Raw genomic sequence first — 23,986 nt, 5'->3', positions numbered from 1 at the left:
CAGCTTGTCGAAATTAAATGAAGGGTAGGATAGGTCGTCATGCGCTCCGTATACTCCACGAAGCGAGCGACAAAATTAAAAACTACAAAGAAAACAAGACCACGCACACAATTTGTGGGGACCCGGGCGCGCATTAGCAAACCATATCCCGTAGGAGTACTTCAGCAGACGACGCTTTGGCTCTGAGCAGCGCCACCTGGCAACAAATAGTGTAGAGATATTGTCTAAAACGAATAAAGACGCCTTTAAACACCGCCGTTCCCGTCGTTTTTGTGGCGCAATGGATTAACATAAGCCATCTATGCACTGATGCCGTGAAACATATGTTCGACTCCTGTGTTGTAATTTTTTTTTGAATATTTTTTTTTTTGCACCACGATTATATTCTGCCTTTAGTGAGTGTATGTTACCTTTAGGTCGCGTTCAGAGAGTCTTTCAGCAACAATCGACAAGACAACAGTTACACTAACCAATTACATTCCCCATTATAATTTCCTGCCTCAGTGAGTGTATGTTACCTTTAGGTTGCGTTCAGAGACATCTTTTAGCAAGAATCGCTGTTTACAGTGAGTTATGTTACCTTTAGGTTGCGTTCCGAAAGACATTTCAGCAACAATCGCCATTTAACTCGCTCAGAGCGTCATCTGCTCCAGTGCGCCTACGGGATATGGTTTGGCAATACGCGACCCGGGCACATGGTGGTGGCAAAGAACCAAGAGGCCGACAAGATAGCTCGAACATACACTACTTTCCGAGCATCTGACGAGTTGCGCATACAGATAGAAACCCTCTCGATCAGGAAAAAATATGGCCAGGCTAGACTCACACACTGGGAAGCCTAGAGAAACACTAGGGCGGAGTCCGAAGGTACAGATATCACGGACATTAGGAACTTGGTCGCGGGTATCAAATCGGACTGGGAAAAAGTGACTAGAAAAGTCGCTCTCACCACCAAGACGTCCAACGTGGATAAACATCTCTTACACCTCTGGGATGCTAGACGAGGGTTGCTAAAGAGATGGAAAAGCCAGAAGCACAATAGAAAGCTCCCGCTTTAGATCGCCGAGTTCACAAAACAAGCCGAAGAATATGCGACGGAGCTCTCAAAACGGGTCTGGGACCAGAAATGTAACGATCTACAAGGGACCCTAGGATCGGCCAAGATGTGGGCCTTGCTAAGGGCTCTCATAGACTCAAGTAAGACCAAATGTGGGAACCATAAGACGATTCAAAGGATAACGCACCAATTCCAAGGTACAAACCGGGAACTGCTAGAGAACATCAAGCAGCGATACATCGGCGACGAAACGGACGCCGACTACAGCTCGCCATACACGGGGGAAGAAAGTCCCGCTGTCGACGAACCCGTTACTATAGAAGAAGTCAGACACGCTGTTTTGTCTGCCACAAAACACACCACCCCAGTCAAGGATGGCATTACCAGCACCATGATAAGGAACTTGTACGAGAATTCAATCAACAGATTTACTGAATTTATCAACACACCTTGGGCGCAGGGGACCATCCCGAAAGGCCGGTCTCATGCGGAAATATTATTTATTCCTAAATCCGGAAAAACTCCAAGCCTGGAAAATCTACGACCCATTTTATTAACGTCATGTTTGGGAAAGGTATACGGAAGAATTATGCTTCAGAGGTTGCAGACCCACCTGGAGGACAAATACCTCATGCCACGCACTATGTTCGGATTCCGAAAACACCTCTCAGCACAGGACATCCGCCTGCAGATCAAGGAGGATGTTCTTTACGCTATCCCGAAATACGGAGAAAACATCTTGGTCGCGCTCGACCTTAAAGCGACATTCGACAATGTCAGTCACAGGGCAGTGCTAGACGGGCTCTGCAACTTAGATTGCGGACAGAGAATACACAGCTACATGAAAGCCTTTCTGAGTAACAGAACAGCCATCATTGGAATATGGGGCATCAGGGCATAAAACTTCCACACTCCCAAAAAGGGAACACTACAAGGCTCAGTGATATCCCCCATGCTCTTTAACATTGTTATAATTGGCTTAGTAAAGAAAATCGAAGAAATTGAAGGCGCCAGGCATGCTATCTATGCTGATGACATCACGATCTGGATCACCAGGAGATCCTTAGGAGAAAAACAAGACTGTCTACGGAGAGCAGCAGATACTGTCAACGCATACGCTCGATATTGCGGACTTGAATGTTCCCCGGAGAAATCTGAGGTGCTCAGAGTCCACAGAAGAGGGTACCATCTGCACAACTCCCTAGACGTCTACATAGGGGCGAAGAAGATCCCGAAAGTGTCGCAAATCAAATTCCTAGGCATGCAGATACAAAGCAACTGCGGATACAAAGCAACTGATCAAACAATCAGGCAGCTAGCAAACACCACAGCGCAGATCACGCGAATGATCGCAAGAATCTCCACTAGAAGACGAGGAATATCCGAGGAGGACACATGTAGGCTGGTACCGGCCCTCATTGCAAGTCGCGTTGTATATGGTGTCCTCTACAAATTGCGCTCGAACAGGAAAAGGAACAACTGGAGGCAATCCTGAGGAAAGCCTACAAATGCGCCCTTATACTACCGGTCAACACCTCGACGGAAAAATTCTCCAAACTGGGCATATATACAACACAGTATAAGAGCACATCGAGGCCCATCTTCTCGCGCAGAAAATAAGACTCGTACAGGCGCTAACGGGAAGGAGCATGCTGAATATACGGGGCGCGAGAGATGCTTGCAAGGAAATAAATAGCACGGAGAGTATTCCGAAAGAGATAATAGAGATCATTAAGGTCAACCCGATTCCGAAAAACATGCACCTGAAAATACAAAAGGCCAGAAAGGAGGCAAGATCGGAGGCACACGAAATAATTGTCGAAGGTAAAAAAAAAACATTGTACGTCGGCGCGACCACATACAAAGAACAATACGGAGTGGTAGCCAGCGTCGTTGATCACCAGCTTAGGGAAATCAACTGCACCTCGATCAAAAGCAGCATTCTCGAGGCCAAGCAAGCGGAAATCACTCTCGCTATCACCCCCTAGGGTGAGAAGGCTACTACAGAAATAATTACGATTTCGCGAGAAGCATTCAGAAGGTATAGCAGCGGACGTTTATCCACTGTGGCCATCCGCATACTCAAGCCAAAAAAAATCATCTTTTCAAGATGCTTCATAATGTCCATGGACACCAGGCCATGAGACTGTCAAAGGTAACCAACGTGCAGACACCAATGCCCCAGCGTATGCCAGCCGGGAGGTGCACTACGATTGGGAACTGAACGCAGTCACTAGACGCTATGGAGCCATCCTTGAACATCAAAGAGCCTTAGGAGGATCTATCCACCTCCCCACGAAGACCTCAATAGAGAGCAGTCGGTTGCGTGGAGACAGCTACAGGCTAATACATAGCCCAACCTGAGTGTACTCAGTAAAATCCATCCCACAACATACGAGAATAAATATCCACTATGCGGGGAACCCCCTACACTCTACCATGTTACATGGGCATGTCAAAAAACACATGTAGCGCCAATAAACACCATATTAACACCGGAGCAGAGGGAGGCTGCGTAGTCCTGCTCGACGCCTGACGACCAGCTCAAACTGATCGACAGAGCGCGCAAGACGGCAAAGGCCACTGGGGCCCTGGACTGAGGGTCCCACTTACGACGGGAGAATTCCCTTTCGTTAAATAAAGGTTTTCAATCATTCATTCTACGGAACTTTTGCCAGCACCCAAAGTATACTCGGCCATACTAGAAAACTAAGGAGGCAGACAAATGCGATATCCTCCGCCGCCCAGTTTTATCAAGAGAGAGGAAGCTGTCATTTGGAGAGAGGCCGTGTTTTATTTTGTCGAAAGTCTTTTTAAAGTAAAGAAATATTCCTATTGTATACAGTTTATTCTCAAAATTATTGACTATCTTTTCTTTAAATTTACAGAGAGTTTCATACCCAAACCTATACATACTAAACAAAATGCATCCTACCATGCATGCGGACACGTGTCCGTGGTGCGACGAAAATCCATGCTGTATCACATCACATGGGCCTGTCAAAACATAGACATGGACCCGAAATTCGAAACCCGAGTGCGGTGAAATGGGAGACTGCTGTCCAGAGACCGCTGCGAAGGCCAGTAAGGTCTGGTACAGTGAGCTAAACGAGCGGCAGTGGGCAGCGGGCCCTGGACTGAGGGCAACCGACCATTGGGTAGAAGTGGACGAGGGTCGACGGAGAATTCTTGATATTCAACAAGGAGACACCTCTGAAGACGTCCCAAGGAGGAGGAGAAAGAAGATGAGGAGGAAAGCCAGGGAGGTTAACCCGTTAAAGTAACCGGTTTGCTACCCTGCACTGGGGGAAGAGGGTGAGTGAATATAAAAGGTTTGAGAGAGGGATGGTCGAAGTTAGTACAGTCACCTCACAGACATGCCACATCCCATCACGTCACAGTCATATCGCCTAACATAACAGCAAACTTAGTCTTTCGATTAGGCCTGTGCTTTTCATAAAGCGGAGCAGTGCCTGGGAGGCCTTCACCGCAGATGATCGCCGTGGCCAAGGACCTAAATCTTAATTTCTGTCAATGGTTGTCTATCTAGATGCTCCAGCGTATGGCCAAGACATTGTCTTTCCTCACTATATATGCGGCCCTCACAAAGAATGTGGCCTATAGACTCATCGAACCCACAGTTTTACATGCAGGGCTGTTTGCCATGCCTATCATAAAAGAATACGAGATTGTGAATGCTACACCAACCAACAGGCGACACAGCAAAGTTTCTTCGCGTCCAGGTAGGCCAGGTGGAAGCCTGAGCTTCAGGTCAGGGTCCAGGCATTTAAGCGGCAGTTCGTAAACTGGCACGAATTCCACAAGGAGAGTAAAAACTGTAAAATAATATAGAGTTAAATAAAGTTTTTCTTTCCTTCCCTCGTGTTTGAACCCAGGAACTCCGCCACAGGTGTCGGGCGTCTTACCACGGCACCACCAAATTTACTCCGCAGCCCTCCACTGCTGCTCCTCTTTCTCTCTTTCCAGCGCGGTTCAGGTGGCCACAGAGCAAGTGTGACAGATACAGCGCCTTACCCTTCATGCGAACAAACCAATCAACCAACCAACCAACCAACCAACCCACTATCGCATAGATACGGTTACAGTGCTCTAATATAGAATTCTAGCGCACCGTAATACGGTAACCAGATCGGCTCTTTATAGTCAGCGTCGAATCTAGTACCTGACAGCCCATCTAACTAGCTTAAAGCGGCGCTTACAAAAGCACTGCTTAGATGCATATGCGTTATTTGGTTCTTATCTGCGTCATGGCGTTGGTATATAATTTAAGACAAGGTATGTTTTTATACTCTTTTCCGGTTCTTATTAAGCTCTCATCTTGCTGCCTGATAGCACAAAAACCGTCGACAAACGAGCCAGTTTTCTAATGGGTACAAGGTTTCCCCCAGTTTGATACTTGTATTTTCAGGGGTGAAATGCTTAGAAAAAAGAGTCATGCACCAATTATGTTACACTAATAGGACGACAAATGGGCTTCTGCCGCACGAGGCGGTCCTATGGTTGTCGGATGGCGGAATGAAATACTAGCCCATCGGCGCAACACGTTTTGGTACTGAAGCGGGAAAACTTGGTCCATGACCCCTTTACGAAGCATTTCATCTCATAAGAGCCGGGCACCAGACTTGAGGGAAAGCTTGTACCATTGAAAAGTGGTGGGTAACCGGCGGCACCGAGGCTTGGACCTGGTGCATCCCTAAACAAAGCGAATGACCTACTACAAGGCCACCTCTTCAGTGCCTTAAAAAGTACTGCCGATGGGTGAGTGATTCGTTCCGCCTTCGGACAAAATAAGTCTCCCTGGTATGTAAGAAGCCACTTTTTTTGGTGAACTACCTCTTTTCCGGCGATTTCACCCCAGTAGAGCGGAGCGCCAGGCCGAGATGATAGCTTGACCCCATTAAAAACCGGTGGGTACCCGGCCACCCTGCGGATCGAAACTGATACCTACCGATGGCAAGGCGAATGCTCTGCCACAATGCCACCGCTTTGCTGACTTGAAGGTTGTGCCGATGGGTGAGGGATCCGCCCTTCATCGGACGACAGAAGTGCGCCTTATGTGGCAGAAACCCATACGTGCCTTCCTCCCTCTTTAGTTTTGTCAGTGACCACTTTCCCAAGTATTTCACCCCAGAAGAACCAAGCCCCATGCCGGGGGATATCGATATCGTATATATTTACAAGCGGATGGTATTCGCCAACACTAGGGATTGAAACTTGTACCTCCTGAAGGCGAGCCGAATGATCTAGCATAACGTACCTCCAGAAGAAAGAGAATCGTTCTTTTTTTGTCTTTGCTTCTTTTTTGATATATGTGCAACAATAAAAATGGCTCTCGTATTAAATGTTCGCGTAAGTGCGCCGATTCTTACTTCTGGCCAATTCATGCCATATACAAAGGCTGAGCCTCTTGCTACTTTGGGGTGAAAAAGTATTCTGTGTTCAAAATTCGCGACAGGCATTGTCAGGAGTCATTCATTCATCATAAATTTTATCGGATTAAATCTTTTCTAGTTCCCTTTGTTGTGATCATATGGTGCTTTCGTGTTATTAGTGAGAAAAACGTACTGGCATCGGTAGTAAAAAGCTCACGAAAAAAAAATTGGATCACGGGTCGCCTTTCGGAAGTGGCCTCCCTAGGCCACTCGACCAGAGATTGCGCGCAGAAACAAATGCGGTCAGGTTGGCTTATTATCGCACTATGTGGGAAAAAATAAACCTGCTCTGAAAACATCGGTATTGAAAATTTTCTTGTTCTGAAGAGCAAAAGCTTTAAAAACAAAAAGCTGAATCTCTGCTATATTTGCTTCCGCTGGCTAAACCCCGTTGTTCTCCTAAAATGATTTATTATGTAGGACGTTTTACAAACTTAACTGTTGATACTTTAGACTGGGTGAGAACAAAAACTAGATTGGACACACGAAGATGGGTTGTTTCAGGTGCTCCGAAAGATCAGCTGAGAACCTGAATTTTGTGAGACATTTCTGGCCTTCGGTTGTACAAAGAGTTAGTGGGAAAATCCCTGTCGCTTCTTATTCAAGCGCCACAGGCTACAGGGAACTACCGGGACACCTCTGCGTATTCCTGGTAAGGGTTGACGTAATCCTTAAGGCACATCACATAGATTTAATGCTTGAGAGTCATTTGGCGACCTAAGGTGTTACTTGAAAGCACTAATGACGACTACCAGCATTTTTAAGGCGAGAGCCTTTGGTGGATCATGTTGCGCACGGTGCACAGAAAGTCTGATTAGGAAACGTCTGTCACACTGCACACAAAGAAATAAAATCAGTCGCCATCGCCGGGAATAAAGTCACTATTCCTCCGATTCCTAGCCGAGCGCTCAAACCAGTACTTCACGCCGGGCTCATAAAAAAAGATAAGAATTCTCCTTGTCTAATAAGCCTACCACCTCCATGGCAACGTAGTGGGCGCGACAGTGTTTCGGTGGAGGATTTAACAGCGAGAAGACATGTTAGCTAGTGGATGCGACGACGACTGGAGAGGAGGAAGAGTAGCCGGCCGCATCTGCGCATTGATTAGGGTGCCTCGATGCGCATGCCCCCCTCCGTCGCCCTAGAATGGATGGATGGATGGATGCATGGACGACCATACCCTTTGAAGCGGAGTGGAGTGTCTCGTAGCAATGCTTGGCCTTGCTTTTGGCGACTGTTAAACTTTAACGATCTTAATTTATTACCTAGAATATTTTAAAATGCCGTTTTTAATTCCGATTTAGCACGCTAGCGTCCCTGTCCTGTTTTATGCCACCAGTCTTCAAAACGCCTCTTGTTAACGTTTTCCGCCGATGCATTCACATTTCGTTTGTAACCTCTAAACTCCAGTGCCTCGGCTAGAGCGAATCTCTTCATCGACATCTGGATGGGTATTGCAGCACTCATATAAAAGATTTTCAATTATTTCTGTGCATATACTATCAATAGCACAACTTTAATCTTCGTGATTAAACTTCTTTTTTTAGCTTCTCGTTCTAAGACATCCCGAACTAGCTTCAAAGAGAAGGCCGCTGCCCATTGAGTAGTCATAAAATGTTTCGTCTGTATTCTGCATCTTTTATTTCTTTTTAGGTTTAGAATCGGCCTCTGATCTATTGAAATGTTCTAGTTTTTAATATCGGTGTTCTTTACTTCTCGTTAAATGTTTTTTACTTCTTCGTTCTGTCTCCCGACATTCATAATAATTGTTTTAGTTATTTTCCTTCTCTGTGAGGCAATAAATCAGCGGTATAAGTATTTAAATACTCTAGTTACCCTTGCTCATTTTTCTGAGGTGTTTATCGCACAATATTTTTCTGATAGGGTCTCGTAATTCGAAAGGCTCCAAGCCCATGTCTTCCTGTAGTACTGCATTTGTAGTTTTGTCGAGAGCTCAAAGTGGTAATCTTCTCACTGATCTCTGATTTATTTGTAATGAGGACTGGACTTCTACCTTTAAGCACAAAATGGCTTTCGGGAAGATAAGCCCTCGTAACAACGTTCCTTTCCAAATACCTCATAATACTTCATACCATTTGTACCCTCATAATGCTTCGTGCTTCATTATTGCGACAACTGCCGCACCCCATTTGCGGCAGTTCAGAAGACCAAGTAGCGCAACGAGCGCGCGGTTTTGCCGCCGGGTGAAGCTGCTGACCGCAAATACGGCACCAAAGAAGCCGCCCTCCTTCCCTGTATCATCTACGGGGGTACCTTACTCATTTGGTGTGATGGCAGCGAACTGTGCCCCTCGTGAGAGGAGGAGGCCGTAGCGCATTGACCGTGGCCGCACCATGAACCCTCGCGGCCCTTGCCTGGGGAGGACCTTCGCCCCGAATCTAAATGCTTTCCCCACCCTCACCTGGGAGAAGGAGATAGCCTTGACGGAGACTTTGAATGGATGATAATGGGAGTATGTGTTATCCGTGACCTTGGGAAGCGACACTTTCGGGTACCACGTCTTCTTGTCATCTGACAACGGTAAGACAAGTAAATTGGTTCAAAATGTGTCTTAAAAACAGTTCTGTCAAATAAACGCTACAACTAAAGTAGAACTTGCCCCAAAGACTTTCGTCTTATCCATATAGTAAGGGATCTTGAGTGCCTGCTGGAATTTTGTGCAGACATCTCTAAGAACCCAATACGTCTCCCCTTCTTTGAGCACGAAGTGCATAAGAGGGACATTTTCACCATATCCTTCTGTTGTACAGCGAGTTTCTGAGTTGAATACATGGGTTTGTCCTATCTCCCTCTAACTATTGTGCAAGCCGCCACTCAATAGCGACGATGCAGACAATACTGTGCAGAAACCTTACGATACGTACTTAAACGCGGAGTAGTTTATCAGAGGCCCGCATACGCTATATTGATACACCGTTCATATAATCAGCATCTCAAACACCAGCCCAAAGTTGCAAAGCAAAATCTTTCCTCCTCCTACATTCTAGCGCTTCTACGCATTTCTGTTTACCTCTGCAGGGACTGCTCATGCGAGATCTGCCTAATTCCACCATATCGTACACTCTCTATAAAGCGTACACGGCGCCTTTGCAAGAGCATCAGGGCACACGTCAGTTTGTAGATGAGCGATGTAAAATTCGTCCGCTCTGCTTCCGGTGAAGAGCCCACTGAAAATGCCTGAGAAGCATCCTCATGTATCCAGGCGATGCGCAGGGTTATGAAATATTATAAAACTATGTAAAGCAGGCAGATCATAAGGAAAATATTACTACACAAAATCATTTACCCAGGAAAGCGCAAACTCCAAGACACCTGTCTCAGGTGTCTGGGTCAGGCGGATCCTTAAAAAAAAACTGTACAACGTCATATCAGTTCATTCAGTCATTCAGTCATGTCCGACTCTTCATGACCCTATGGACCATATCACGCCAAGATTTCCGGTCTTCTACTGTCTTCCTAATATCACATAGCTTCATCTGCAGCGCCTCGAGGATGCCATCTAACCATCGCGTTCGCTGCCTACCCCTTCTCTTCTGACCCTCAATCTTTCCCAGCATCAGTTTTCTCCCGCGACGCCTCTCTTCCATCAGATGAGCAAAGTAGCTGGGCTGTAACTTTAGAATTTGACCCTCCAATGAGTATTCAGGGTTTATAGTTGACAATATCGACTTATTTGATCTTTTGGCAGTCCAAGGAACTCTCAATGGTCTCTGCCAGCAGCAAAATTCAAAAGCATCAATTCTTCGGCGGGCAGCCTTTTTCACAGTCCAACTCTCGCATCTATACATCACAACTGAAAAGACCATAGCACGAGTTACACGGACGTTGGGTTGCAGTCTGATGTGTCTGCTCTTTACTAGGCGGTCAAGGCTAGCCATGCCTCGCTTTCTCAGAAGCAGGCGTGTCCTAATTTTATGGCTACAGTCACCTTTAGGGGTAATCCTGGAGCCCAAGAAGAGAAAATCTGCCACGGCTTCCACTTCTTGTCCCTGTATGTTCCAGGACTTGATAGGCAAGACGCCATGAGCTTTTTTTTTGTAATGTTCAGTTTGAGCCCAAGCTTTTCACTCTCTTCTAGCACGCGCGTCAGAAGTCGCTTAAGTTCCACTTGACTTTCTGCCATTAAAGTGGCATCATGCGCATATCTAAGGTTGTTGATGTTTTTCTATTAATCTTTCAACTTCTTCATATACCTTACACCTATAAAAATAAGTTGGTATAGAAAGTAAGGTTTTAGCATATGCGTTTCCGCTCTGAGTATATGGTGCCGACGACCCCTTGGGTGCTGTTTGTGTACAACCCCCCTCAAAATAAACACATTGTTAGTAACGGTATTGTGACCTGCAGATGATTCCGCACATCGCCGAGACGGCTGAAGTGTTCATGGACATGCTGGACGAGTACGCGGACACCGGCAAGGAGGTAAACCTGCGTCTACAGTTCCAGGCGCTCTCCATGGATTACATTGGCCAGGCTGCCTTCGGCATCGAGACATGCTTTCAGCGCGAGCTCAACGACATCTTTTTCACCACAGCACGCCGGGTGCTGCCGGGCGTCATGACAGGACCTGCTCACATGGTCGCACGTGAGTGCCTAAAAGCAGTAGACATGCTTAACACACAAGAGCAGGCACAAGCCGCCATTGTCAGCACTTGGCAATAACTTCACAGTCATTCATTCTAACAAGGCGCGACTAAGGAGACGTACAGACATAGGTGCCGAGAGAAACACACGTCGTCTATATCGGCCGAGTTAAAACACTGCAGATTGCATTGATTAGAGCCAAAAAGGTAGCGCAATAATGAATCCTACTTCATTATAGACCCGCACATACCTCCGCTACGAGCATTATCTGCTAAAATTTACGAGCGTGAATTTCAACTTGTGCTTGTTCCGGGATTCCCCGCCTATTATCGCGAACGCCACCATAACAAGAAATTATTAGTATTTGCCTATGCTCGCCTGAAATGGACCTTTATTGCAAAACTGCGGAAAAGGTAAGCGTGACAGCACCTGAATAAGTTTTGCTGCTGGCTGAATTTTTTCTTCTGAGAAGGTAGCAATGTCCATAGCTTTATTCAACTAATGGTCACGTAATGATGTCTGAACGCGCAAATCTTCACTTGTGATATATGTGTAAAAAATGAAAGCCATATTTGTAGAATATTTAGGGGAAACCCGCAAGATTGAGGAGAATAATAGTAAGGGAAAATCACTCATTGAGATCTAGCCAAGTGCAGCCATTACTCCCTAGCACTAATTACTCCCTTATTATGTAAGCCATATTATTTTGTCTTCTTGTTCTTTGTGTGAATTATATTATTTCATGTATATTGATCAACAGACCCTCCTTACTGTAAGGCAGTGAGAGCGGAGTGTATCCGCTGTACCACTTTTATGCATGAAAGGAACTCTTTGTACAGTTGTACAATACGTTGGAATGGATACTGTTAAAGATATGTGATCACGTCAAACGATGTTTTCTTTATCTCTGAAATAGTATCCCAAATTCAAATATGAAATGTGCGTACTTTAATTCCGCTTAATCGATTATCGCTCTTTTTACAATGATTTCCTTATGGTATTTTTCTTTTCTTGACAGGAGAAATACACAAAGCCATTTAAATTCATCGCAGATATGCATAACATCTACGGAAACGTCTTTCTTTACTTCCAAGTATATTTTACTGTTTTTTTATGCAATCATCTTCATCTTTGCAGAGAGCACGACGACCTTGGGAAAAGTGATGCGTCCTTTCTACTGGTTCTTAAGCCAGTTCGGCTCACCGACCTTCAAGGTTTTTTCCAAGGAAACCACCAAGATGATCGAAGAGCGAAAAAGCCATCCGGAGGTGAGAACGGGACTTGCGCACACCACGCGTGGTTCTGGGAATCGTATCTTAACGAAACAAGGGCTTAACTGAAAACGCCTTCGACAAGGTGTTTACAGGTATGCACTGTATGAATGTACGCGCACATTCTTACCTTCCTCCCATTCGTCCATTCATCCACACCGCGAGGACTTTTCTGGGTCAACTCGGCCCTACGAGTTAAGAAGAGGCCAAAAATAGTATGAATTTACGCCATACTTTTCAGGGATGTTTCTGTAACGAGTGACAGGAAATTGAGCTGGAAAAAATAATTCGTTCAGTTTGTATAGTGCGCAAGTCAAACACAGGAATAAGCGGTTGAGATAAAGGTACGCATTTTATAGGCCACAACGACTTAAGGTTTGAGCCGAGTAAATGTGGATCTAATGATTACGGGATGCATCAGATTTAGGTCAACGTTATGAAAACGAAATCATGCGATTAATTTCATCATTTTGCAAACTCGCAGTATCCAAGCCAAATGTCCGCTTGTAGGCTCTTGGATAACATTAGTTTGAAAACTTCAGTGAACGAATTTTATCAGATCAGAAAGAACAAAAGTTTTCTGTTTCGTAAGGCATCTCCTTCCTTCTGTCGTGTACAAGGGCGTAGTCATGACTGCGCAGGCGCGTTTTTTTTTTCGCGCTCGCACGTGCTTGCTTGTAGCGGTCTCGTTTGTTTTCTTGATGCTTGATGTGTTGTTGTTTGTGTGTCACATTGCCTCGCAGCGAGAATAAAATACGTATAAGTAATTAAGTAAAAGCGAAAACAAGCGATAAGAGGGATAAATAAGATCGAATACTTCAAATGACCCAACTGCTCTATCCAGAACACATGACACGATTTCTCGTTACTGCTACTTGTGCGAAAAGCTTTGCTGAAGAGGCCTGCATCTTAGCGCTCTTCTTTGGGTATGATTAGGGATCACATCTTTGAACAACACGTTACATTGCTGCTGAAAGCTAATCTAAGTGTAGCATGAATGGCTCATACCAGTCCGCTGTGGGAAATCTGCCAAAAATCGGACAACGGCGCCATTATAGAGAAAAGGGTATATCCAAACAATGAATTAGTTCTCCTGGTACAACGTATCTTCTTAAAAACAGTGTCAGGTAACAGGGGAACTGATCAGCTGAGACCTTTAGAGTGCGGCAAGTCAATTGTTCTTAATCTGCCGTAGCAGGGTTGATGATACGCAGCTTAGATTACTTTAGTTTCTTAGTACAATCAGAACAGGGAAATGAATGAATTCTCTTTTGCAACATGATATCGCATGTATAACAGATAACGACGCATTTCGCAAAGCCATTGTTTTTCTTTGAATATATCCATGCTTGTTACTATGTTGTTTGCCCTTTACTTCCTGAACATAGTATTTACTTATCCCCACTGCATTGTGAAGTTTTGTTTTCCTTTTTCTTTTTGCGCATGTTTTTTGTGTACTTGTACTGCATTTTTTCTGTAACTTTGCTGTACTTTCATATACTTTTATGTATCCCACTCCCCTCTGTAATGCCCCCGGGCCCTGAGGGTAAATAAATAAATAAATAAATAACCTTAATGTCTTTCAATTTAATTTTAATTAGTTATCTAGGCCGTAAAATGAATACCGTGATTGCAAATAATGAAAACGTCCACTGAGGAATTGCTTGCTTTTACTTACGATAAGCTCTCTTCGTAGTTATTTAAAGAAATATAATGCAATTTAGTTTTAAGGGAAATGAGCAATTTAGTAAAGGAGCAAGGTTTCATTGAGTGAAAGGTTTGAAGATTGCAATAGTTTCGAGGGTATGCATAATCGGTTGGAAATAAGTGCTGTGTAAAAATTTACCTTAGCCACCTTTATACCACACGAAAGTTTCGTTGGGAGAATCAGGTGTTCATGCAACGGTGACCCACCTTAGCACCTCCAATAAAACGAGGATGCTAAACAGACATAATTAAGATGACGATCAAAGCTGATTAACAGAAAACTGTTTTCTCCTGAGAAGAGGCAATGGCTCGAGAGCGAAAACTGATAGATTTTGGCTAAGTAGGTTAATACCCCAACAAGGACCACGAGACCAGATCTGAGCATGGTACAGATTTTGTTCCCCAAAAACTGACCACGCAGCCACATGAAAAGAATGTCCAGCTTCAGTGGTCGCGACTTGTTGTTTGAGAACCCAGAAGCACCCCCCAAGCTTTATCGATGCCGATACTAATAAAATTATGCCTTGTTCTTTTTATTGTTTTGAATTGCCCTTCACTTTTTTAATGTAATGTGAATATCGAGAGCAAAGAAACACAGGAAAATGTATGGTAGAGGAAGTGGAAATATTGCTCTTTTTCATCAGATTTAACATCTATTTCTACCGCACCTTAATTTAAAAACGGCGGATTAAATCCTCGGTTTGTGGCCACGGCAGTCGACTGATTTAGAGGCATGCAGGGCACTGTTTAGTTGCCTAACAGACACCGACTTGAGTGAAAAACTCTGACTGTTTCCACGTCCCCTTTCTTTCCCCTCTATGATCACATTATCCCTTTTCCCCAGTATAGGGTAGCCAACCCGAGGCCTTTCTGGTTAACATTCCTGCCTTGCATCCTCATCCCTGTCAATCTATATAGGTTAGCAAGATGTTAAATAAAGAGAGAGACAATACAAATCGTTGGGTAACATTTCTCGACTGAATATAACGTGCTGAAAAGTATGTTTTATCATGTGCAAATGTTGCGTTGTTTTTATGCTTTATTTCTAAAAGAATGCTGAAAATCTTTTCTCGCCTCCGTACCTTTTAATGCGAGCCGGCATAAGTTTGTTTCGACTTTAAAAAGCCCTACCAAACTCAAATACTTCCAGCCAGTTGCCTGCAGTGTTTGCAGTCCACTGTTTTTAGCCATAGTATTTAGTGTTCGCTTACTATATTTTATGGTTATTAAAGGAGATCTCAAACTATTTTCAAATTGCATAACACTGGGTGGTTGGAAAGAAGTGGTTGTGTTAATTATGTGTCTCAAATATTTCAGAATTTTGTCGATACGAAATATCGCAATCATTTGTGAAAATCGCCCCACGGTCACGCTCTCGTCACTGCAGGGAGCGGCGGGGGGCGGGCGCCGATACTGGGGAACAGCCGAACGTGACATCAATCTCGGAATGCCGGCAGCGCGTTTTGCAGGCTTGCTTCGCTCCATCCCGCGCTTTAGTTATCGACGAATCAGCGCAATGTTCGGTCGTTCTATGCTGAAGGCTCCACGAGTTCAATTAGCAGATACGCAGCTGTTGCGGAGTGACGCGCCGCACGCTTGACGCCTTCTGACTAGTGAGCCGTTTTGCTCAGTTGTAAAATAAACACCTTTCAATGTACAAAAATTATTTCCTCGTGCCATTAGAAAACAAACATCCCTCCTTTCGGCGAACATCGGTGGTCCAGGCGATATGGGGCCTTTGTTTCCAAGAGGGTAACAAATTCTCGGCGCAGTGAGTCTCTGCCATGTGCAAGAAAAAATGTTGCCTTTGGAGTCAGGTGTGTCTTGAATTGATTATTTTAGTGCCTATAACCATTATCGAATCTTGGCAGCGATTGTGTGCATTTTTGATTCCAATTTAATCAGAGCAAATGTGGTCAGGGGCCGTTCTGTCATTGCTCCCACACCTAATTAGGTTAATACAGTGTTGCACGGCTGGCTTCACCGTCGTTACGCTCAACCGAGGATACCGAACTTCAAACGCGATGCGCGACTCACACTTGTTACGCAGCTCGCCACCATTTTCGGCTACGTTAATAATTATCACTTAGGTACCACAAACGAGATGCATGATCGGTAGAATGAAGCGGCATTTGCAGTAGTCATTTATACCGCAGTGTCTGGAATGTGGTGCTACTCGCGCGGTAAACGCGTGCTCAAGCTTTCTCCGAACGCAGCACAGCCTTTACATGCTACACCAGCCGCGCTTTCCGCAAGCTGTCAGTGGACCCCTTGCGCTAGCGTCAAGAAGGCGTGCCCAAATTTATTATCTTAAATAATATGCCCAGGATTAACGAAATGTCAAAAGTTATTCCTTATTGAGGCTCGGTGACGCGCACCTAGATGCTGGTAGGAGTGATAAATGCGATACAAGCAAGTTTCTTTTCCCAGCTGCGTAGCGGCATTCGCCGGTGCTTCGCGGCTCATCCGATCTCAGCTTTGTATATATTATCAACTCTGCTAAGGCGGCGCCGTAATTAATGATATTTTCAATCCAGTGTAAGACAAAGTGATTTATAGTAGGCAGTTCTATGAGTTGCCATTTACTACAGCGCTGCTCAACCTCCAAGCGTTGTGTGCTGTGGCGCCAATGTGAAATAATATAGGCCTAGCGACGACCAGGGAGTGGATTCGACCAGAGCGCCTGTCCGCCTTGCTCGTTGCCGGCACCGTTCCGGTAAACTGACATCACCAGGCGGTGCAGGTGCTTCGAACCTGTCTGATTTCTTGACGCGGCTGAAGGCGGACCATTTTCGATGTTGCGTTGAGCAGTGCACCGCGCAAACTAGCTGCAAAGATAGGGCGGGAAGCAGCTGCAGTACGCGTGCGTTTGGCGTTGCGCCGTTGGGCGATACTCGAAGGATGTATAAACGCGCTGTCTACTAGGATTGCACCCTATACAATGCCTATTCCATTTGTTGCTTCTGAACCGTGATTTAACATGTAAAGGGCAGCTGTTAAAGCGGGCCAGCTCGTGCCCTTTCCGCACTCGGGGGGCCGAGTTCCGAATGCGCTGACTTCGCTTTCCCTGTCGACGAACTCGACAGTGTCTTTGATGGCGCCGTTTTTTTGGATCTGCTGGCTGCTCAAACAGGTACGGTAATTGTTCAAGATATTTTACATTGTTCGAATAGTCAATAACATTTTAAATCGAGCTCTCAAGTCCCCTGAGACAACGCGCACTAAGCAACACTGCCGGCGCCAGCCATGCATATCGAACATGACGTCTTGATGGGCCCGGCCAATTACGGACAACAGCGGTTTTTGCTAGTAGGGCAAATCTGCTGATGCTCGTTTTTTTTTTTGTAAAAACTGCATTTTGCGTTCACTTCTGCCATTTATAAGTATGATACTCTTGTTAAGAGGACACAAAACTATAAAAGGCCGCACCGAACTCCTTTTTCCGAAAGACGTTCCAGCTTACCTTTAGGGCCTTTGGTTGTCTCGTGAGTGGCATGGTCACAGCGGTTAGGCAGAGTGTGCATGGAGTGTGCGGACAGAGCCTGTCATCAGGGCGCGTCCGCACGAAATGTATACAATCCAGTGCAAGGGTATTTAATATAACAACAGGAAAGTCGCTATCAAATATATTAAAAGTATGACAAAGTCGATTGTGACCGTTAATGTTGGGTGGGCCATCTATAAAATTTGGCCCCAAGATCCTCAAACATTGACAGCCTCAGAATCTGACAAAATTGATGACTGACCTATTTCAAGTATGATCAATTTAGTGGCGGCATTCAAATGAAAATGGGCTACTCCCAAAATTGGCCCCCAGAATACCCGACATTCGAATTGTTTAGAAGTTGATCAAAATCGTTGTCTAACGTAATTCGAGTATGGCTGATTCAGTGGTGACCTTCTAAATGGGCTGGACCAAAAGAAAATTTTGGCTCCCTAGATCCCAGATCCCCAAAATTTTACATCATCCGATTGGACGACAAGTGATGTCGAACCTACTTTGTGCATCACAAATCCAGTAGTGGTCTCCGAAGTGGGTTGGACTGCCATTAATATTTGGCCTCTTGGATACCTGAAATTCGAACTTTTATTACCAACATCGACGTTTAACGTAATTTGAGCATGGCGACCTCAGGAATCACCTCCACACCAATGTGGGCCGCCCCTAAAATTTGTACTCTCTAGACTGCTGAAATTTGACGCGAACAAAATTGTGGTGCATCTTAAATTCAGTATGATCAACTAAAAGGTGGCTTCCAAATTTGAAGAAGTCACCATCAAAATTCTAATTCTTGACCCTCGAATTGTTACTTCGTCCGAATTTGACCGGGCATTATAAACAACGAAACGCAAAACTTATAGCGAAAGTAGGCAAGGAACTCGCAATGCTTTCGCATTTTATCACGTAGGCAGACTTTAGGTTCATTTGAACATTTTGTTTTGCTTTTGAAAGCATTTTCTTTTCTTCCTCTTACGCAGCTACGAAAGCCAGATATCCTGCAGAGCCTGCTGGACGCAGAAATAGAGGAGGATGCATTGTCGGAAGCTGTTATGAAGAGCGAGACCAAGGAAACTGGTATAGTTATACAACACGATCCTTTTAAGGGGGTAATGTTTTCACTTTTTGGAAGAACGTTTTGGGCTGAAATGAGTGGGTAGGGAGGGGGGGGGGGGGGGGCATGAAAAGAACTTTGTATGAATATATATACACCCGACTTTAAGGATTAGAAATATTGCTTAAAATTTAAAAATATATTTAAAAAACGGATATCGCTTTCTCGTTTAACATATCTGTAAGCTCTGACACTGCGGACATGGAAGCGATTCCCGGCATCTAGGTAATAAAAGCGCTGCGTTTACCGAGGTGCGTAGATTAAATTAGTTTATTCGGACATTTAACAGAGAACATGTCCACGAGATCAGGAAAAAGGGAGAAGCTGATAGCATACTTCTGACGAGGCCTCACCCCGGGTTTCACATCAATGTCGAAAGGATGGACAAATTCATTTCTATAAAACCCAAACCAAAATCCACCAGTTTGTGTTTCGGCATAGTTAGTAATTAGGACATTGCCATTCTAAAAAAAGAGAATACATCAATAGTGCTATACAATTCGTGACGCAAAAAAAAAAACGATGACAGGCAAACATTGCATGTCTCTATAGTATTTGTGTCATGGGTAACAAGTGAAAATAGGAACCTCATTTTCATTTTAAATATAAAAATAGTACTAGTTAGAGCATCATAAATTAGTAATTGGGTTATCTACGTGTTGGATGTGGTAGTTGGTTGGAGTATATGTGAGAGAAATAGCAAGTACATTGTAGTCTATATTGCTGTTCAGATGTTTTTCTGAAGAGTGTAATGTCCCACTGAATGTTTTGAAAATTATATGCAACAGAAGATATTTAAGACAATATAAATGGAGGGATTTGAAACAAATGCAATAGGTGGTCGGCCATAGTAGGATCTGGAGAATCAAAACAAACTGTCTAATCAGATATGCTGCATGTACTCAAGACTAGATTGCTGTAAGTGCTGTCGGGAATAGATAAGGGCAACAGTTGCCTGATGCGATTGGTCACGCCAATACATCGAGATTCATCCAATGGAACATGATTTACATGGTCATCCCCCCCCCCCCAGCCTAGCTCACTGCACAAAAATAAGCCCTTATAATTGGTAAGAATTTGCAGATTCAATCAGGGTTTTAGTGAACTGAAGTTATAGGAGATAATCTATAGGCTTATTACTTTTAGGGAGTAAAAGTATCAATTTTACTAAATCCCAATTTGTTAACTGTAAGCCACAGCATCAGTTCAGGTAGCCAGAATTTGGAACGACGCTTTTTTTCGCAAAGCTCCAAACCAAGAAGAAAACATTCACGTCATCTGCGCACAAAAATATGTTAGAATAAGTCAGACATTTACTATGTCATCTCTATTAGGGTAAAACGAAGGGGTCTAAGTGTGGATCGTTGAGGAACCCCAAATTTTATTGTTTCTGAGTCGGATACGTCATCGTTCAGTCGCGTTTACTGAGTGCAATTGGATAAGTAGCATTGCAGTAACATGTGACGTATTCCACAAATACCATAGCTGCATAATTTATGAAGCAATATCGTGCTTAATTGAATTGAAGGCTTTCGGTGAAATGAAGAAATACACCGCGTGGAGTTTTCAGGCTGAAATGTATCTTACTCCTTACGAACGGTATTAATAGAATGCGGAAATTTGTATACCTTCGTGAAGATCACTCCTTCCGCAACTTTAGAAACCCGAGGAAATATAAAATAGGACCGTAATTTTTTTTTTCCGTTTAGTTCCCTGATTTGAAAATTATTGTCACACGGGTGAATTTCAACCTGTCCGGAAATTCACCTATACGATGCATTAGATGGAGGTGAAAAACAAGGCGCCCGTGTGCTGTGCGATGTCAGTGCACGTTAAAGAACCCCAGGTGGTCGAAATTTCCGGAGTCCTCCACTACGGCGTCTCTCATAGCCTGAGTTGCTTTGGGACGTTAGACCCCACAAACGAAACCAAACGAAACGAAACGCATTAGATTATTACATGTACGAGAGAAAGGAATGGTAATAAACGTAGCAGCAGGTTTATTGCACGTTCAGTAGTTACATCTGTACCAGGAAAGCATGTATAGCGTATTACTTCTTAATAGATAGAATTTCGTCTGCAGATGTCGGAGACAAAGATAATGAACTTTGACATTTTGGACCAAAAATGAATTGAGTGATTGGACCTCAGGAGAAAAGTATACGAAATACAATGAGCTACACTTAAAAATGGCCAGTGAGTTTATTAGCAAGCGAGACACCGCTATAAAGATCTCCATTGATTAGCATTTTCGAAGGAAGAACATGTTGCATTTCTTCCGATAAGCGTGTAGATGCCTTGGCAAAGGGATTTAGTGTATTTCATTGAATAAAGCTTTAGGCGAGCTGTCTTTATGTTCTCATTTATATATTTCGAAACTACTTAAAATCTTGAAAACTGTCTCGATTGCACGTTTAAGAAATGAAGCAAATAAGACATTTATCACGCTTGAGAAGATCGCCAGTGATCTGTTCCTTTCTGGCCTTCCTGCATTTTTAACTCTCACAACTGGAAAGGCCTTATTGAACATAACTGGTGTTCTCTCCATGAATATGTTATACGCGACAGAGGGGCTCTGTGCTTTTACCTCAACAATGCAACTAGTTTTAGACATAAGTAAATAAAATTGAGCAATGATCTTTTGGTCATAGGTTTGACGTATGCAAGTAGGAACATCTGGTTTCTACATATACCAAAAAGTGCAAAACAAACGAAAGATGATCGCTTATTCCCGAATAGAAAACAACAGACCTGGTATTGATGGGTAGAAAGTTGTTGAAACATACATATATTGACTAAGGTTTACGTGTGACAACCAACACGAGTATTCGTATCATTGATATTTTCGCAACATTACAATAAAGCGTTTTCAATAACCAATGGCAATAAAAGAAACGTACTCTTGAACAAGAAATAACGAATCAAATAAGAGTGGTGATAATTATTTGAGATACCCTCGAAATTTTTTTGTTTATATTGATTTTGCTGGTAAAAGCTCTGACGATCTAATCCTCGCTTTAAGGGAGCTGTAGCTTGTCTTTCTGAAAACATTACAAGAGATGATGCGCCATGCCAAAATTAGTAACTAGCTGCAAGAAAATGTTTAAAGGACCTCAAGTTTCTGCAAAAATAGCTCTCAATATGTTACATGGTTGCAGCCACATTTACTCCAGCATGTTCGTTCGAGGAGTATGGCTTGACTGTGTATCTCATCACTTCGTGGTTAAATTTGAATCGAAAATGCACATTATTGCGCATTTATTGGGCGTATTCTCTCTCCCTATAATTTTATGTTCATATAACTACAAAACCTTCCTCATTCCGTTTTTCTCACCCCAATTTTCATTCCTACGCAGGATAGCACGTAAGCGAATCATAAACGCCGGCTAAATTATCTGATTTTGATTAAACAGTTTTGTTGCTCTCTCTGCATTAGGAGTGAAGAGGTTTGAACACAATACAGTGCGAATATGGGTAGTGGCCCAAATGTCTTTCCTGTGCCATTGAAGCCCAATTGAAGTAGGCCAGTGTCGATAGGATATTGCTTTCCAGTGACAAACGGACCCCTCTAATTGAACAGGAAGTTTTTATAAGCTACACGAGGCGAATAAAAAAAACTAAAAACACGAGTCGGCGTTGTCGGTCAATATCGCAAGTGCGTGCGCCGTCAGGACTTTCGGTTGGCGATCCTAAAGTTATGCTGCACTGACGTTTACTTTAAAGCGAGGGCAACGAACAGTTGTGGGTGTGGAAGTAAGAAAGTTAAATTCAACAGCGGTAAAAGTTTGAATTTTCGCAAGCAACAATGCTTCTTTTTAGCTTACGTACGTTAACACACAGGAAGTTAGAGAATCATTCTTACTGAACACAATAACTTGAAAGAGTTACAGTAAATACCCGTTTTGGTCACCATAAGCAGAGCACATGAATTGTATAGCGTGTCACCTTCATCGAATATATTTATCATGAGATTCTTGCATTCGGCAGTGGCAGGCGAAAACGCTGCAATAAAACTCGCTAAAAATGTATCTTCTGAAGCTTTGACACCACACCACCCATTCAGAAGCAAAACTATGTATCTTCCAGGTGCTCGTCAGCTAGTGGATATATGAGTAGCCAGCCCTATCTCCACTGCAGTCGCTTTATTTCAGCAGAAGCAGCAACTGAATCATCGTTTTGTGGCAGAATTTGTGCCCGTATAAGGAGCCGCCTGAAGTAGATACTCGCTGATATTGGCGTAGCCTAAAGTGCAAAAAAGACAGGAACGACAGATGTACAGAGGGCACTACCTAGACTTGTTGAATTAGATAGTTACGTCATATGCTTGAGTAAGGCTAGTAATGACTGTCAGGTTTTCTAGGTTTCTTTCTCTTTTCCTGTCGCAAGATGACTCCCACGTTGATGCTTATTAGTACGTATTGTTCAGTTCGTACCAAGAGGCCCCTTTCTAAATTTGAATAACCCTACCGTTAACTAGGTTTCTTTTGATATTAGGAATGGCTTTTTTTTTAACGAGCGCTCCGCTACCACCAACATTTACTCGTGCCTTGCAGCCACGGGCCCCAAAAAGAGGTTGCGAGCACTGTCTCCGAGGGAGGTCATCATGAACGCCACCTTGCTCTTCATGGGAGGGTGAGAATGTGCATATTAATTGCCATTTTAAATAATTTCCTGGTACATATAAACAATTCACATTAAAAAGTCAAGCGATTTCGCTATGGTAAAGTCACTTCGAGATAGCAACATTGCTCTAAAAGTCGTTTGAATGATCTTTACAGTTGACTGGAGTAACTCGAAAAAAGCGCGGCCAACACTTCCAGTGGTCGGTGCTGCTAAGCTACTGGAATCCGAACAAGCTTACACGAAACGCCTTTTCTTCTAAACATACATGCACTCCTTATTTTGCGTCTTTGTTCCTAAGCAAAGAAGAAGAGTTAAAATATAAACAAATATACCTGTCTGTTTTGTGCGCTCGATTCTATTTGAATGTCCCAAAAGGTTGGGTACATGCTTTTGATCAGATGCCATGGTGGTGGAGTGGTTAGGGCGCTCGGTTACTGTACCCAAGGATACGGGATCAAATCCCGGCCACTGCGGCCGCTTTTAGATGGAGACGAAAAGCTGGCACCGTGTGCTGTGCGATGGCAGTTGAAGTTAAAGGTCTCCAGGTGGTCGAAATTTTCGTAGCCTTCCCTTATGGCGTGTCTCATAGCCTGAGTCGCTTTAGGACGTCGAAACTCCATAATCCAAAAATAAAAAATGGTTAGCACCAAATACATT

The 23,986-nt window shown here is 43.8% G+C and overlaps 1 protein-coding gene across 1 annotated transcript in view; it reads left to right on the top strand.

Moving 5' to 3' along the window:
* Nucleotides 1-23,986, top strand: part of LOC146188146 (cytochrome P450 3A14-like) — a 73,037-nt gene that overhangs the window by 23,902 nt on the left and 25,149 nt on the right. Inside the window, exons 6-9 of the mRNA XM_084605000.1 lie at nucleotides 10,879-11,116; nucleotides 12,253-12,383; nucleotides 18,573-18,669; nucleotides 23,260-23,338. Coding sequence (XP_084461126.1) covers nucleotides 10,879-11,116; nucleotides 12,253-12,383; nucleotides 18,573-18,669; nucleotides 23,260-23,338 — 545 coding nt within the window. The remainder of the gene's footprint in view (nucleotides 1-10,878; nucleotides 11,117-12,252; nucleotides 12,384-18,572; nucleotides 18,670-23,259; nucleotides 23,339-23,986) is intronic.

This window comes from Amblyomma maculatum, chromosome 5 (assembly GCF_055883805.1).
Source record: "Amblyomma maculatum isolate TAMU_Amacu chromosome 5, ASM5588380v1, whole genome shotgun sequence".
NCBI lineage: Eukaryota > Metazoa > Arthropoda > Arachnida > Ixodida > Ixodidae > Amblyomma > Amblyomma maculatum.
The sequence above is the reverse complement of the archived record's forward strand: the minus strand, read 5'-3'. Positions and strand labels throughout refer to the sequence as shown.